This window comes from Watersipora subatra, chromosome 9, assembly GCF_963576615.1.
Source record: "Watersipora subatra chromosome 9, tzWatSuba1.1, whole genome shotgun sequence".
Classification (NCBI taxonomy): domain Eukaryota; kingdom Metazoa; phylum Bryozoa; class Gymnolaemata; order Cheilostomatida; family Watersiporidae; genus Watersipora; species Watersipora subatra.
The window spans coordinates 40,639,658-40,656,781 of record NC_088716.1 but is presented as its reverse complement, the minus strand read 5'-3'; the positions used below and the strand labels follow the sequence as shown (position 1 = coordinate 40,656,781).

General features: G+C 33.8%; 1 protein-coding gene across 1 annotated transcript in view; it reads left to right on the top strand.

Moving 5' to 3' along the window:
* The window catches only part of LOC137404283 (uncharacterized), a 97,207-nt gene that overhangs the window by 37,521 nt on the left and 42,562 nt on the right, over positions 1 to 17,124 (top strand). Inside the window, exon 7 of the mRNA XM_068090467.1 lies at positions 2,918 to 3,043. Within this exon, the coding sequence (XP_067946568.1) occupies positions 2,918 to 3,043 (126 nt within the window). The remainder of the gene's footprint in view (positions 1 to 2,917; positions 3,044 to 17,124) is intronic.

The following is a 17,124-nucleotide window of genomic DNA, read 5'->3' as shown; positions in this document are numbered from 1 at the left end:
ACAAGAAAAATTACACCCAACTGATACTAGATTCTAGAATTCGCAGCTAGATTCTACTGATTTCCGTGGGTCTGAGAAACATTTTAGCTATAATATTAAAAAATATCAAAGTAAAATTCTAAATCGTAAATTTCCTGTAACCTCCTTTAGGTTGGATTTTTGGTGAAATAAGGGTGGTATTTTCTGGACGATAAAAAGAATTATATCATGTGGTCTACGGTATCTATTACACATGAAATGGATGATATAATGGTAAGGGTTTGTGGTTGACAGTGTAGGAGTTAGAGCGAAATGCGTGTCGTATTTCAAATTGTGTAAGAAGTGCCTTGAGAATGCATTGTTGACGTGGTCGATGAAATGCTAGAACACCTTCTCATGTTAACGATTACACATTCTTTTAAAACTGACTCATGATGGGCTAGTAATTTTCATGATCAATCAATTTTTTTAGCAAGATGAAATCATAGTCACAGCTGTTGGTCTAAGTTGATTTCATCTATTTTTGGATTCGGCAGTTTTACAAGTTAGGAAATGTATGCATATTGGGTGGGCTTGTCTCTACTGAACTATTAGGCAATGTGTCATGGAGGATGATGCCATTGTTTTAGATATTACTTTTCGCAATTTTAATGAAAATAGCACGCGTTCAGTTCTTTATACGGGTTTGTAGTTCTGGTATGTTACCGTTACTAAAGGTTATCAGTTCAGCCTATGATAGTATGCTATTGACAATTAGGATGCTCGTGATCTAATGCCTGCAATGGTATGAATGTGTTACGCGACCAACAAACAAGTTTTACATATAAGCAACAGCCTGTTCAAAGTAGTGCTTGCCTGTACACATTCTAAAGGGATGACAGAGGCAGTCCAAAATTATAGAGAAAGCAACATTGTTTTATTTTCAAGTAATTTACCAGTGAAATGACCGTTTTATCAGGTGTCTACTAGTTGTGATGTCATAATTTTCATCACACCTTGTCGAGGATCACTTAATATCACAAACCAAAATACTGACGAAAATACATTTGCAGTTATACAGGTAACTACCTATTTAATTAATGCCATACATATATGTGTAGACTGCTTAGTTTTACCCTGAAAATACGAATAATAATTTTTCTTTTATTGCAAAACTTTACAAACTTATAAAATCAGCAAACTACAGTTTTGTTATTATTTTTAACAAGTGAAAAACTTTTAATATCATCCTAATAAGAAGGCGGTTTCTCCTAGTTTTATCTAGAAATGCGTAAACAGATTGACGTTTTTAGTTTTTCACACTTCCTCTATGAACTACAGTGTAGACAGGAGCACTTGAATATTTTATTACACAATACGCACGCGAAAGAAAAGTGATTTCTAATTTTTGGTCAATGAATGGGATGAATGCTGAGTTTATTTAGTTTTTACATGTAATTATCAGATGTAATTCACTTATCCTAAAGTATATTAATCCATTTTTTGAAACTAAATGAAAATGATTTTCCCAAATGTTGCTACAGTGGGTTTTCCAAAAGGTACTATGACGGTTTTTCCCAAGAGACGCATAACAAATTTTAATGGCAAACCGTCTGCCTAGAGATTTTTAATTTTTCTCCGAGGTTCTGGCCATGGAGTTTGGTATCTAGAGTCGAGGAAAACAATTACTGTTCTTACAGGAAAAAAGTAAATCTAATTCGTAATTCTTTTTAATTTAAGCTCATTACTCTGCTTTGGTATACATTTTTAATGGTTTTACTCTCGCTGCCACAGTTTATACCATGTGCCAAGCTGACTTTGTCGACATGGAAGCAAATACGACAAATCACCTTGTTGTAAATGCACCATAACGCATTGCAAACCTACAATTATAACTTGAACAAGCTAGTGTGTTTTGGATGCTTGCCCATCACTCGACATATTTTCTTTGATACCCAGATGAAGCATTACAAATTTTAATCAATTTAAGAGCCAAGTAAAAGTTCAGTCATCTTACTACAAAGTCAAGACACCACTTTTAGAATATTTAATCAATGATTAACATACAGAGTTTTGCTGTCAAACTATGGAAGAATGGTTAAAAGTCTCAATCAATTCGATAACTAAATTTGTTCCTAATGAAGAAGAGTACTGAAAATTTGGGATAAAAAATACTATAACTCGACTCCTACCTACTCATATAGCAACAATATATACATCATATCAACAACATCATATGACAACTATTTATTTCTTTTTCAATACTGCAACAACAATCAGACATAAATTTTAATGTCAGATTTTGCACAAGTCATTAACTATTTTAATTGAGTTAAAAAGGCTCATGGTTGCGCAGTAGCTAAGAGTACAAATAGCAGCGCACCCCCCCTGACATCCCATTTGTGTGCTAAAATCTATCTGTGTACCATAGCCACCACGATGACATTCACAGTATGAATAGTTCTATTAATAATTGTGTAGACAACTCCTGTTATTCCTGCTGGGTGACCTTTGTAAGATTTTGCTAGTTTTTGAGGATCATCTGAATGTAATGTTTGGTCTCGGTTGTCCATGTAACAACTCTACATGTTATGCAAGCGTATAAACCTTTACCGAGCTCTGGCTATGTGGCTTGTGCCAGAATGATGTCTACCACTAATTGCCTGTTTTTCAACAAAAAGATAAGTAACGTGTGTAGTTGCTTTTTAGTTTGTGAGTTTTGTTGACCACTGCAATGTATTTTCTGTTCATGGTTCAAAAGGCACATGGTGAACATGATATTGCCTACATTAACGCCGACCATATGCCTGTGTACTGCCCATTTGAAGATTAAAACATGTGCGCATAAAGTTCTTGCATGAATGTCGTAGAGGGAATATATACCGAGTGCGATCTTTCTTCAACAATCAAAACTGAACAAATGATGTTTGGAAGACAATTTTGTTGGAATTTTTTACAGGCTGGATCAGAGGATGAAATGGATGTGAAAGTGCTCATGTCATGTGGTTATACAAACAGTTGGCCATGCCCTTCTGGCCTGCTCTCTTATCACAATGGACGACTTACACGGTATCTCGTACCAAAGGTTAGACATAGTCATTTCTACTTGCTTTGCAGAGCATTTGTTGTCAGAAAGTCTCACTCATGTTTATCAGTTGATCTGGCAGTTTGTAAAGTGCAGTGCACCCTCGGGATACGATGTTCCTGTTATACAATTTTTTTCCTCATGATGTGGAACACGATGTTTGTTCGTCCCCGCCATGCAACTTTTTTGTTGTCATACAGTATCAACAAAGATTTTATTGAAATTCGATTTTGGCAGCCTGTGTGCTGAAAACGTCGAAATAATGAGATCTCTCTCACAGCGTTTAAAAAAGGTACGATGCTCGCTCTCTCTCCAGTTCAGCGTTATTCGTTATAAGTTGTAGTGAAAACAAAACCGGAAACAGATAAGTGATAAAATTTTAGCCGATGACAAAGTCGAAGTTTAGTAAAATACATTCTAAAACTTAGCTTCAAGTATGTGTTTAGTATGCTAAATTCATTAATGTTCAACTCCATGCTTATGTTATATGTCTGTCTCTAAAGTGAGAACTCTCTACGCATGTACTGCACATAGTACATTGGAATGTTACATTTTATTGCTGATCATACACTAAATACGCTAAAGTTACTGTAGGTAACTATAGTCACTAAGGTTAACATACTATCTTGTTACTAATTTTTAATATGTACATTACATATATAAAATTTCGAGGGTTTTTATTATGGGTGTTTGCATTAGATAATTACTGTGGGTTTCTATACCCCTCTATACGACATTTTTGCCTTACGATGCCAACATTGGAACGAATTTAAGTCGGATAATGAGGGTCCGTCCACTGTTTCCTAGTTTGAAACTTGGCATGCTGCCAATTTTATGTGTAAAACTAAAATCTCAATATATTTGTAAGTGAAATATTAGGATTGACCTGAACACGTTATTCTTTGTAGTTGTCTTTTATCACAAATTTCATAGACCACTTTTCTAGGAATGCTGGTTTAACGACCTGGTTAGTAGAGGTCAGCTCTCGTAATGACAGACTCACGTAACCACAGGCAGAAATGAGAATTTGAGTTGTTGGGAATTGGCTTGATCACATTGTTCCTAATGCATGTGCAGCGTGTGAAACTAGTCCATTGTTTAGCTTGCAACTATGTCAATCTTATTTGTTTGCTATGATGCCAAGGAGATCTAAGGTAAAGTCTGTGCTAACTGGCCCTTATGCATTTCCTGCCTACGATAAACCACTGACATATCTGCTGTCTCCTTGACATTTCACAATAACTTCTTATAGCCAAGGGCATGGGTGTCTCTCTTTAAACTTCAATTACTCATGTGTTGGGTCATGACATCAGCAGCTGCCGGTTAAGGAGTTTATTTTGCGATTGAACATGGTGTCAACCATACCGCTGCTGTCAAGTTTGCTGATGGCCATAGCTCGGCTGTTGAACATGGTGTCAAAACGAATACAGACTACTGTAACGGCCCAATGAGTAAATTACAAGACTCCATAGACTGTATGTTTGTCTACTCTACAAACTGGGTGTTTGTCTACTCGACCATTTGAAGTACACAAAATAAATCAATCTACAGATTTGAAGTTTTAGCCCTGGGAAGACGGTAAAGGAATCCAACAATTACACCACTTTTTTGTATAAAAACCTCTCTTCTTACGGAGGAAAATGTTTCATATTGTGCATAACAATGTTTGAACAATCATTTTAAAGGTACTCTGCCAAAAAATAAAACGTTTGCAAGTTTGAACAGCTGTTTAAAAAATATATAGCTTTACCCCTGTGCGTATCAGAGTAGTCAAATTAAACAATTATAGTTGAAAAATATGTATTGGTGATGACTTTTTGCCATCATAACAAACTGTAAACGCAGAGCTAATGTCAAATAGACAGTATAGTTGCACTATTTCCATAGCAATTGTCTAGTCATTTAAGGAATGGCGCTTTGAAGAATTTATATAGCGGTGAAGGTGGCGCAAGGGCGTAGATTTGTCACAGCTCATTTCAGCTCGATAATCTCAATTGCTTATGCTTGTTTTTGACGTTTTTTATCCCAAATATCGTTGCAATACTAGTGAGCATGAAACAATTTGGAAGGTGGACTTAGCTTAAGTTTTTTTTTAGAGATAGGCGTAATGTTTAATCAAAACCGAAAAAACATCGTTGTCAAATGACAGGAAACCTTGTTTTCAAGCATTTATATGCCAGAAACATCATGTCTGTATTTGCCGTAAACCCTGACAGGACCTGCTGCCCAGATGATCCCGATGTACACAGTTGCAGCGCTTACAGGTTAGTCCTTTCCTGTGTAAGACTCCCAATATCATTGTTTTGCTGTTATTTTTAATTGCGGTATTCTTCCTTTACTACCTTCTTATACTTCACAATTGATCTGTTGAGGGCCCTCATATTTGTTTTAGGTTTTATGAGGACCTAGTTGCCTTTGGTGTATCGGCTGACTGGAGGGCTAAAAACAACAAGAAAACACCTCACAAGCACTAAAACATGAAGTAGAATTTTAAAAGAGACCCATTACAAGAATATTAATCTTTGTTTGATTACAGGCGTGAATAGACACTTGCAGATAAGTATATCACTTTGGGTAGATTATTAACCACCAATTTATCATATGCTATGAATTATCTTTCATTTGCCAATTTCCTTTGCATTCTTTGATTGCACCACACAATTGTCTTGTTTCTGTTGAATGTATTCTATAGAAAACATGAAGTATATTTATTGTATTTATAAAATCAAGCCTTATACCAATTAACTAAAATAACTTTAAAACGGGATCACGATACCTTTTTCTGAAATTTTTAATTTGCAGTGAAGGATTTTACTTAGACTTGAAAAAGTTATATTGTTTTTCAGGTAATGAGGTAACATCATGCCATATTGGGAGGTTAGGCAATCTAAACACACAAAGCTAAACCTATGACCACAGGTGTGTGAAGGTTTTTAATGCCTTTTGAAAACCATTATTCAGTAGATAAGCATTGCCAAGGATTGTTCATTGTAAAGTGAATAGAACAACATCAATTTTTAATGGTAGTTAATTTAGCCAAATAAAGTCGTAACGTTCCAAAAATGTTTACGTATAGGGATTTTGTGTTATGTGAACAGTAAGATACATGTACAATGCCTAATCTGTTCTACGATCTTTGTAAACTCACCCTTTGGCCATACAAAAAGGTAGAACTAGACTTGACCTTTTTAATTTGTTTGCTGTACTATAACTGCAGTATTATTGGTTGGCATCGACAGCTTTTTTCCTTTTTAATGAAAAATGATATATTTCACTGGTTTTATAGACCATGATTGTGGTAATTTTACAATAAGTTCATGAGGAGCCCACATCTTTGACATTCATATACAATAATTTGCTTATTTTTTTTAAACAGCAAAGTCTATTCTGGTAAGTAAAACTGATAGCAAATATTTTATACGCCTACAATAAAGCAAAACAAAAAATACTTTTACTATAAAAATAGTGGTACTACGGTTAGGATGAAAGATAACTTTTGACGATACTCCAACTCAAGACATTCAGATTGGTAGACTAACGCTGTAACACCAGCACCAATTGATTGCTTTCAAGTATTTATGAACAATTGCGCAGCTACCTATTCTGTGTTTTGTCGACACATCTGACGATCTATTACGACAAACTAGAATGCCATGGAAGTTGTATATATAATAGATATAACGCTATACGCATGTCGTTTTTTCTTTCTCGCAAACGCAACGAGATAGGTTAACATTCAAATCGAATGTGAGAACTCGCCCGACTTGATACTTTACACTATATGGAATTTTTATATAGTACAAAGCAAAAACTTCACATAAATTCCTTACGTTGTCTAAAATTTACGTTATAAGAACTATTCGTTATAGGAGTTATACGTTATAGGAGCTATACGTTATAAGAGCTATACGTTATAGGAGTTATACGTTATAGGCGCTATACGTTATAGGAGCTATACGTTATAGGAGCTATACGTTATAGGAGTTATACGTTATAGTTGTTATACGTTATAGTTGTTATACGTTATAGTTGTTATACGTTATAGGAGCTATACGTTATAGTAGCTATATGTTATAGGAGCTATACGTTATAGGAGCATCTACTGTAGCTTAATGCCACTGTTGCAGCCGAAATTTGCATGCTTCTGATTATTTTATAACTATTTCAAAAGTAACAAATTGCATATTCTCATAAAAGTCCTTAGTTTATTTTTGTATATAAAATGAAGGTTTACATTTCAGTTATACAGATAACAGTATATGAACAATAAACTTATAGCAATGAACAACAGTGAAAAACATTTGAAAAATGATTATTTATGGCCACTGCTGTGTGATTAAGTTTTCTTAAAACATTGCTTAACGTCCAAAAAATAATAAATGAACAATTATAATTAATATAATAATATAAAGTATAAACGGCCGTCCCTTGAAAAATGTGTGTTTATCCAATCAATGATTAATAATTATTAGCTAATTAGCAATCTTGTAAAATTTACTTTAGATTGAGAGGTTCTTGAGTTTCTGAAAGTATGGATTGAAAGTTATCCTCTATACAAAGGTAGTCAATGAATATGTAAAACAGATAAAATATTTGACTTCTCAAAACTTGTGAAATGTTGAATAAATAGTTTAGTGCTGCATTTGTTCAAAGTCAGATTCCATTCATCAATCATCATACGCTAGCAGAGCATATGTGATGATTGCTGATGTTTTCATTCCTATATATATATATATATATATCTAAAAAGATAATTTGTGACAAATATTTTACCATCATTATTAAATGAATAAGATTGCAGTAATATTTATGAAAGTCGGTATAAGTTACAGAGGTGTTAAGTAACTAACGCTAGTTTGTTCAGGGATGTTGGAAAGGTCTAGAGCAGTGGTTCCCAATTAGGTTCGCTGGTTCCCCCTTCCAGACTACGAAAACTCTATCCCCCCTATTCTATCAGGCTTCGTTTTGCTTTCAATCTGCATACTTTTTCATATTTTGTCATTTCTGCATTCTGCAGCTTCAAATATTAAGTATCACAGCATTTAGAAGTTTAACAATCTTTATAAAGGTCTGGTCAGCATCTTATTGGTGAAAAGGAAATGAAAATTCCCTAAAGTTATAGAAAGTATGATGTTTCTATCAGTCACAAGATTGTACACAATGTAATAAACACCCAGTTTATTAACAACAAACAACAATATGCAACTTATAACTATTATGCACAGCTGTGCAAATACAATGTATTAGTAGATCCCTCTCACAAATACAAATGTATTAGCAAAAATTTATAAATAAAGGCCAAAATTCTCCCCTAAAATGAAATTTTCCCCCTTTGGGAGGAATTCCCCACCATTTGGGAACCACTGGCCTAGAGAGAATACACCTACCATTCTAAGTGTATTTGGTGACACTAGACGAAACAAACCAAACTCTTGTTTTCTTGTTTAATTGTGATACACATACATATTATTACTGAGACTAGAGCAATGTATAGGAATGTAGACTAATCATTTTAAAATGGCTTCTTTTATTTTTTATAGTGACCATAATTTTGCATTTTATGATGTAAAGACCTCAAAATGTATACTAGCTTACCTAATTTTAACGCAAATATCATCAATTCTGTTGAACAAATAAATAGAATAGCTAGTGAACAATAAATAGATATAGATTTGAAAAAATCTGGTCAAGTCCATAAATAAAGTTTCAGTTTGATTTGCTTTTAAACTACATTTATTAATTTTATCCTCACCGCAAGTTGATATATTTTATAACCTCACCGCAAATTGTGGCTTTTGATAGTTGTTTTTGTTTGGCCTCACATTTTAGTAAAGGAGATTTGATGCAGCTACCAAAGATTTGCTTGGAAAAGCAGATGCTTAAAATAGCTGCTATACAGATGTCCATTCATTGATTTTACCTATGTATGTGTATATATATATATATATATATATATATATATATATATATATATATATATATATATATATATATATACAGTCAAACATGGATAATTCGCTCACGGATAGCTCAAACATATGGTTAACTCGAACGGTTTCTTTGGTCCGTTCCCACGTAATGATAAATTGCTATAGATAACTCGAACTCAACACTGTTAACTCGAACTGTTTTTTGCCCAACGGCTACCGAAACGGTTGTTATCGCTTTAGAAAATCACTTTGTTCCTAGCCGTAGAGGTAAACCTCAACTTTTCGTGATTCATAAGCGTCGTTATTACCACCATCGGCAAAATATTTTTGTCAACGACTTTTCTAAAGGTTTGGTGACATTTGATTTATACGAAACATCCGCTTAGCGTTCGCCCTTCGGAAGCAAGGTAAAGTGAGGTAATCTTTGCATAAACTTCAAGAACAATCGGCAAAATTGATCGCTCAAAAGAAAAAGATGTCTTTTCTTTTGAGCATTTCAACAACGATCAAGTTTTGCCAATGTCAATCTAAAAAACGTCCTGGCAATAACATCACCTCAAACAACAAACCAATCTCAAGTGATAGAAAAATCTCTAACTTTTTGATAAAAAATTTTTAAACTTTACATTAGAAGCATTTAATTTGAAACAAGCCATTTATGCTTTTGATTTATATTATAGTTTGTATATGTACATGTATCTACTAATAAATAAGTAAATACATGGACTTGTGACAGTGCTCTGATAACTTGAACGCTCTGATAGTTCGAACACTTTCGCTCGGTCCCGTGAAGTTCGAGTTATCCATGTTTGACTGTATATATATATATATATATATATATATCTATATATACATATAATAGTAACCTTAATCTATTCCAACACTCTAGTTAGTTATATATATATGTATACATATACACTTACATACCGTAAAACCTCTATTTGAACGCTACATTTATTGAAACTCCACTTCTAATAGAACACCACTATTATTAGGTGAGGGCTGAAAAATACAGAGCCACCTTTTTTGAACTCGACTTGACCTCCCTTTTGATATTCTTTGATCTTTATGAACCCATAATAAGAAGTGATCAGTGAAAAGGAGTCCACAAATTAGTACTAATAATGACTCGGTTACATCAAAAACAATTAATTCTGTTGCTGTAGTGGTTGCCATGGCTTTAGTAACAGCGCACCTGAGAAGATCGATTGTCACAATCATCACAACTACACTTTGATTCAGTCAATAAGGTCTAACTCCATATAAATTCATTGTTTTCAAAATCATCCTTAGCACAGCGCCACCTTCTATTTGAACGTCACCTCTAATAAAATGCCATTGTAGGGAAGGGTTAAAAAATACGGTGTCATGATGTTCAAATAGAGGTTTTACGGTATATATATATCATACAATTTATGTACATATAGATTTTATAGTATAATTAAATGTGATTTGGTTTTTATAGATTTCCCGAGTGACACTGACCTGCTGCTGGCTGGCAGCAAACCAACTCAGAGCACCTTTCACAATCTGATAACTTTACTACATGCCACTTACAAAGTATCAACAATAGAGGTGATGGTGATTGTATTAAGGGCCATAACTCTATCCTGCATAATTGAAAATAAGAAGTTTTAAGTACATGTATATCCTAAATGACAGGTTGACACAGACTTCTATAGACAAAGACAATTGTTTCTAAAGCGCTTATGCCTAAGTAAAATGAATACACCACCACTTGTATGCAGACTCGTCATTTCAATAAGAATGATTTTTTTGAATTATCAGCTGAAAGCCCATCTGAAAATCGCCATATAACTAAAAGCTTGACAGTGCTGATGAGGTATTGAATTGTACAGATGTAGTAAATAGGGTCTGCAATGCAAAACTATCCATAAATCCGATTCATAAGATTTAGACACAATGTTAGGCAATTTAGACAAGAATCAATATCAACAACATTACGAAAGGTGATGAAATAAAAGAACAGATGAAAGCTAGAGAATTAGTCAGCAGTCCATATAATTTGACCCATGTTGACATATTAAGTTTCAAATAGCCACACACCGCGTATGCAATCATAGTCATTGTTTATTAAGTAATGTCTTTTTTTCAAAGCATTGAACAATCCGCTGGTATTTTTTAAAGAACATTTAATCCCAGTAATTTTGCCCAGAACAAAGTAGTTAGCTCTTTATTTTTAGTATAAAAATACACACTAAACAACATGCTTCTTTTATAACTTTCTTGTTACACATGACTAAAGCTTCCTTTGAATAGTTTAATATCATTTAAGTAGACTGACTGGTTCAAGCATTCACCGTCGTAATAAATGTGACCGTAAAAAGGTCAGAGAGTGGGTGAAAAAAATGAAAGATCAAGTGCAAATAAAGAGACTCAAAACCTTGGGGTTGTTATCATCTGAGAAGGATGTCAAATGAATGTCAGTTTCGTTCGTTCACATAGTAGTGGAAAGAAAGATTACTTTTCATCCTGGAAAATAGAAAGACCTGAAATAGAAGCATAGTATGGCAAAGGGAATCAACGACTTGCATATAACTAGTCTCTGTTAATGTTTTTAGTTGAAGACTGAGATGATACTGAAGATTTTACGGCAGTAGCGCGTGTGTCTAAACTTTTTTTTAAACTGCACAGCTTAGAAAACTGTTTACAAGTGTCACAAATAAAATCAGTAAGCGAGTACATGTAGTTATTAAAAAATCATGTGAAAAGATAAACCACGTTTGTTGAATCTGAGTCAAAAAGGTATTATCTGATCTCGTTAATTTTGAGCAAATATATTGTTGAAATATAGCAATATGAAGGGAAGACATGATCTTTTGGAAATGGTCTTTTGGCAAGGAGTGCTTAGATTTCCATGATGTTGCATAGGAGACCAAAGAAGTGGGGCTTAGCATGCAGATATTTGAATAATCTAAAATATTTCCCGTACATCATAAATGTATGTTTTTTATTTACGTGCAGCTCTTAAACGCTCATTGTGTTTTTTAAACCTGTATCAGTCTGTCTTTGCCTATTAAGATGCAATTGTTTGGCCATTATGCCTAATCAGACCATTGATTTGAACACCATATTATTGCAGTCTGTATTTTTATCTAGAAATAGATTGAATCTCACATGTTCGTGTATTTCTGATGAAACTCTATGTGCAGAGCTTCATGAGATATCTCTTACAATTAACCTTCCTTTTTGAATGACCATATGGAGAAAAATTCAATATGTGCATTTGATAACTTATCAATTGAATCTATCTCTAGTAATTTTCTATTATAGAAATATGCTTTTTATCCATTTTTGCTTTGTAAATTTTTATAACCATGCTGCTATGAAATGTTGTCGGTGAAGTAGAGTCTTTTGCGAATCAAAGCGACTATTTTTTGTTTAAATCTCTTGAGTGTTTATTGTTGTTATAATGTTGTAATGCTGCTGTTTACACTCGGTTAAAATGGTTGCATAAATATTTTTGATGATTCACATTGTAACTTACAACAAGGACCTTTGCTACTGTGTTAGAAATAGCGTTTAAGGTTCAGATTTTCAGTTATGTCGAATAGTTTTCTGGGCTTGAAACAAAACTTGGCAGAAAATATATACCAAGTGGAGTCTTACTACATTATATAAACCATTCATAAAGCAATATACACTACAAACCAGCCACACTTTGACACATAGACAGTAAATGAGACAATAGTATTTTCATATTTGTAATGAAAACTACTCAATGACTTTAATAAATTGCTTCGGTATTACAGCCATAATAATTTTGTTGCCATTATGCGCGCCATTGCCTTTAACTGTTTGTCTTTCCAGAAGCTTTCTTGTTGTGGTCTGGGGTGCCCTATCCTTTCAATAATCTTTGGACTCCGACTCTTGTTGTAACACATGTAGTGATAAGACCTGCTGGAATTAGGGCTGATCTTTTGACTTGCTTCATTAGACCCTGTCAAAATATGAGCAGTGTCAAATGAGCCATCAAGAACATGTGTTACTCATAGCGATCTTTGAATTCTTTGAGTTTTCTTCATGCCAGAATGATTTTGAATTTTTGAAAGCTTGCATCTCTCACTGCAGTCGTGATACGATCTAATGGATTTTACTATCAGCTCTAGCCAAAGTTTTACTACATGCAACCACACATCAGCACAAAGTCATGGAATAAGTAACATCTGCAACTAACACCATTAGCCTAATAGTTCGAAAAAGCAAAAGGCAATCGTATTAACAGTTATTGTCTACCATTGTCTAGTATAGGGGTCATCAACCCGCGGCTCCGGAGCCGCACGCGGCTCTTTCATCTCCTCGCTGTGGCTCACTTTGACTTTGGATTTTTTTCCTGTTTTTTTTCCTTTTTTGCTTTCTTTACCATATAATTTTTTTGCCAAGTAATTCATAAAATATAGCAGTTTCATCAATAGATTTTGTAATATAATTTAAAAAATTATATTTATGGTGATAAATCAAACATTGTCGCTTGTTATGAATCATTATTTATGCGCCAATAAAACCGCCAAAATTACACCAGCCGGCAAACTGACGACTACTAAAAAAAGTGACAGAGGAAAATAAGAGCATTTGATCCTACGTGGGCTGATTCGTTTGCTTTCACTGCTGATGACACTAGCTCACCAGATTGCTTAATATGGGATGAGAAATGTACGCTTACTCACCGTACACGCCAAATGACAGCATACAGAAGAAATGTAGCACATTTGCTGCAGTTAGAATTTAAGTTCGGTGTTTTGTTAAAAGGTCTGAATTAAACATGAAGTTGCAACTTTTTTTGAAAGTAACCTTCAAAACAACTGAATATTTTCATGTTACGTTCAAGTTATTAGCTATTTTATTGTTCTTTGCAAAAGTGTAATTTTGTTTTCTCAGTAGGTAAATCATTATACATGCCACACCTTTTCGCTTTATGGTGTAAACATAGTATAAGAGCATTGAAAGCTAAACAAAAACGTTACATGTAGTATTTATTTATTTTTCAATTTAAAATATCAAAGGGGGTTTGTGGCTCCCACTGCGTTCTTTCCTGCGGGTCCAAATGGCTCTTTGAGTGGAAAAGGTTGCCGACCCCTGGTCTAGTACAATATATGAAAGGTTATGTAACTGCAAACTTTGTTTTAAATGCGCAAGATGCCACCAATTACAGATTGCTATTTTTTAATACCTTTTTGCATAACTGGACTTATAGAAGAAATTAGTACTATATTTTGTTACTTCTTGTTCAAATATTTACATTGGCATGATCAGTTTTAAGGAAATCTTTGTGGGTTTTGCTATTATTCGGCTAATTCTTATTATTCGGTAAATATATCTGTTTTGATAACGAGTTCAACAGTTCCCAGGGTGGTATTCATTATTGTTGCTCGAACTAGAGAAGAATTCTTTACCCCTTTCTTACATATGGAAAGCTATTTTAGTTGTTGGTCACTTATTAAATCTCTATGTCTATCAGACAGTGTTCTTTAAATGCTGTTTCCAGAGTTTTTAATATTTGATATCGATTAGTGTTTTTATAAAAAACATGTAATATCTGAATCATTTGAAAATTACAATCAACTTACTCGTTTGCATGATCTTTGAAGATTTTACTAAATGATATGTTAAATGTTAGCTCAAGCATGTCATTTTTTTGCCTCTTCTATTTGCTTCAACGTCACCTTAATACGTGATCATTTCTTTGTGAAGGCACCTTCGGATAAAATATTTTTTGGGCTTAACCTGAAAAACAGATTTTATTCACATGACTCATTTTTCAAAGAAATGAAACATTTTGACTGCTTATTTTTATATTTCCGCATATGTATATTACCGAATGTATATTTACCACATTTGTACAATATACCAAACTGTATATTGCGTTTCACTGAAAGCCTTGTTTTGTATATACACAATACATAGCCATGTATTTGCAGAACAGGGTTTGCAACTTCAATTGATAACCTCTTTTTAAAAAATGACTAACATTTTATGATCTCAAGCCATAAAAACTGACAAAGTGAAACTCTCACGTTTTATGCTCCATACATCCTCAGTATATAATGGTTGATTATATGCTTGTCATGGATTTGTTACAATGTTTGACCTTGGACCTGTTTGGAAGCAAATAAACAAGATAACAGATAAATACATACATGATTATGTTCATGTAGGTGGAAATTGCGAAAGTTGTTGATAAGTGGAGACTGGTTATTACAAAGTCTACATCGCAGCACATGACTGAAAAAGTATTTTTTGCCTTTTAGTGGTTTTCACTCCATGGTGAGCGAAACACTATCCAAATCGTGTGGTTATAAGTTTCTGTTATGCAAAGTCTGTAAGGTTATGTGGGTAGAACTCGAGCATTTAATCTATCCTACAGCTTAGATTGTAGACCCGTTGAATTGAGCATTTGTGAGCTGTTTTACGGGTAGGGATACAAGAGCTCCGCTCTTACTAATCAGCGATGTTGGTAGTTTTCTAGTGTTTTCTCATTTACGCTAGATGAGTTTTTAAGCATTTTCAAGTTTAGCTTTTTATATTTGAAATTTGTAAACCACTTCAAGCTAGTTTGTACTAGTCAATATCAATAAACAAAAAGTTTTATCTATCTTTTAAATGATCGATCTTGCTAAACATGAAAACTGCAATACTGTGTTTTGTTGCGCCATGCTACTTCATAGGATTAATGTATAACCCTTACTCTGTCAGACGGTTGGTTCAACCGTGCTATCAGGATTTGGCTTCTTACGCTTCGAGCTGGCATTTACTTGTTTTATTGAATATCAAACATGACTGTTTTAAATGACTTCAAGGTACCCTTATGCCTTCCTAACATTTTATAAATTCTAATTTACCGTCATCGGGATCAAATAATAGATCAACAATCTGGCTAAAAAACTCATTTCACTTTTGAGAGCATTTTGTAAAAACATTTTACACAAAAATGCTTCTTACCTTTAGCAATCATATATCTTGCAATTAAAATTCATTGTAAAAAATTTGTTAATTGTTTAGCTTCTATGACTGAAAAACTTTAGCAATAATCTGAATGGCGTTTGGCAAATACCAACATCTTTTTACATTATTTTTTGATATAAATGTGAAGTATTTCGTTTGATAAGGTTTCCAATACATTCATTCGAAACTTGATAATATCTTTCGAACTGTTTCGTGAGTTTATGTGAATAATTTTAGCTGAAACGGGGTTCTCGAAATAGGAGTCTCAGCTTTGCTTTAAAGACATGTGAAATGAGCATCTAATGCATGAATCCTATATTGTAGGAAAACATATATACGTCTCGAACATTATGAGACTCATTCGATAAGGTCCTATAGGCTTGTTTCAACAATAATGCCAGATTTAGTTTAACATCAATTCCGTGTAGTTTTTAAAAGGAAAAGTTAAAATCTTATGATCCTCTGCGCATTGTCATTTAATGCAGTTGATGGCAGTAGTCCATGCCCTTGCGCTGCTGGTTGACAATTTATGCTGCTACAGAGTTAATCAGCTCTGTGGCGTCTCATTCTAATTTGTGAGGAGCAACAAAGTAAAACTCTGGTTGTGCTGTTTGCAAAATTTTGAACATGAGTTTTTATTTTGTTTTCTAGTTTCATCATTTTCTCACATGCGATTTGTAAATGCCATAGTTTTTGCTTTGCAGCTTTTTGACAGCTTTTGGATTGCTGTTTTAGGACAAAACTTTTTCCATGAGCACTATTCTTTTGCCGGGATTGATCTTTAAACTTCTAGCGAAGAACTTTATCGCATCAATTTTTATTGATTTTTGCCGATGCCTTTTCAATACATGCCTATGTTTTTGCTGATCTTCTCATGGGTCTATCTCATGGGTTTATCTCATGGGTCTACCATTATTAATAAAAAATTTTCCATGGACAGTTACTGTCAATTCCATTTACCTTTATATTGGATAATGTTGATGTCCTATTAAACAATTTTGTATTGCGATAGATTCAAGGATCTTCAATATTCACAGTTCATGGCCGTTATTTTTCATAGCGGTGTGATTGCTTCAGCATTCATTTGTCTCCTATAATAGGTATCTAGGGTGTGACTACACAGCCAGGCCAACGTTATAGGGTGCTTATATTTAGCAAAGGGACATTTCGCTGTCATTTTTGTGGCTA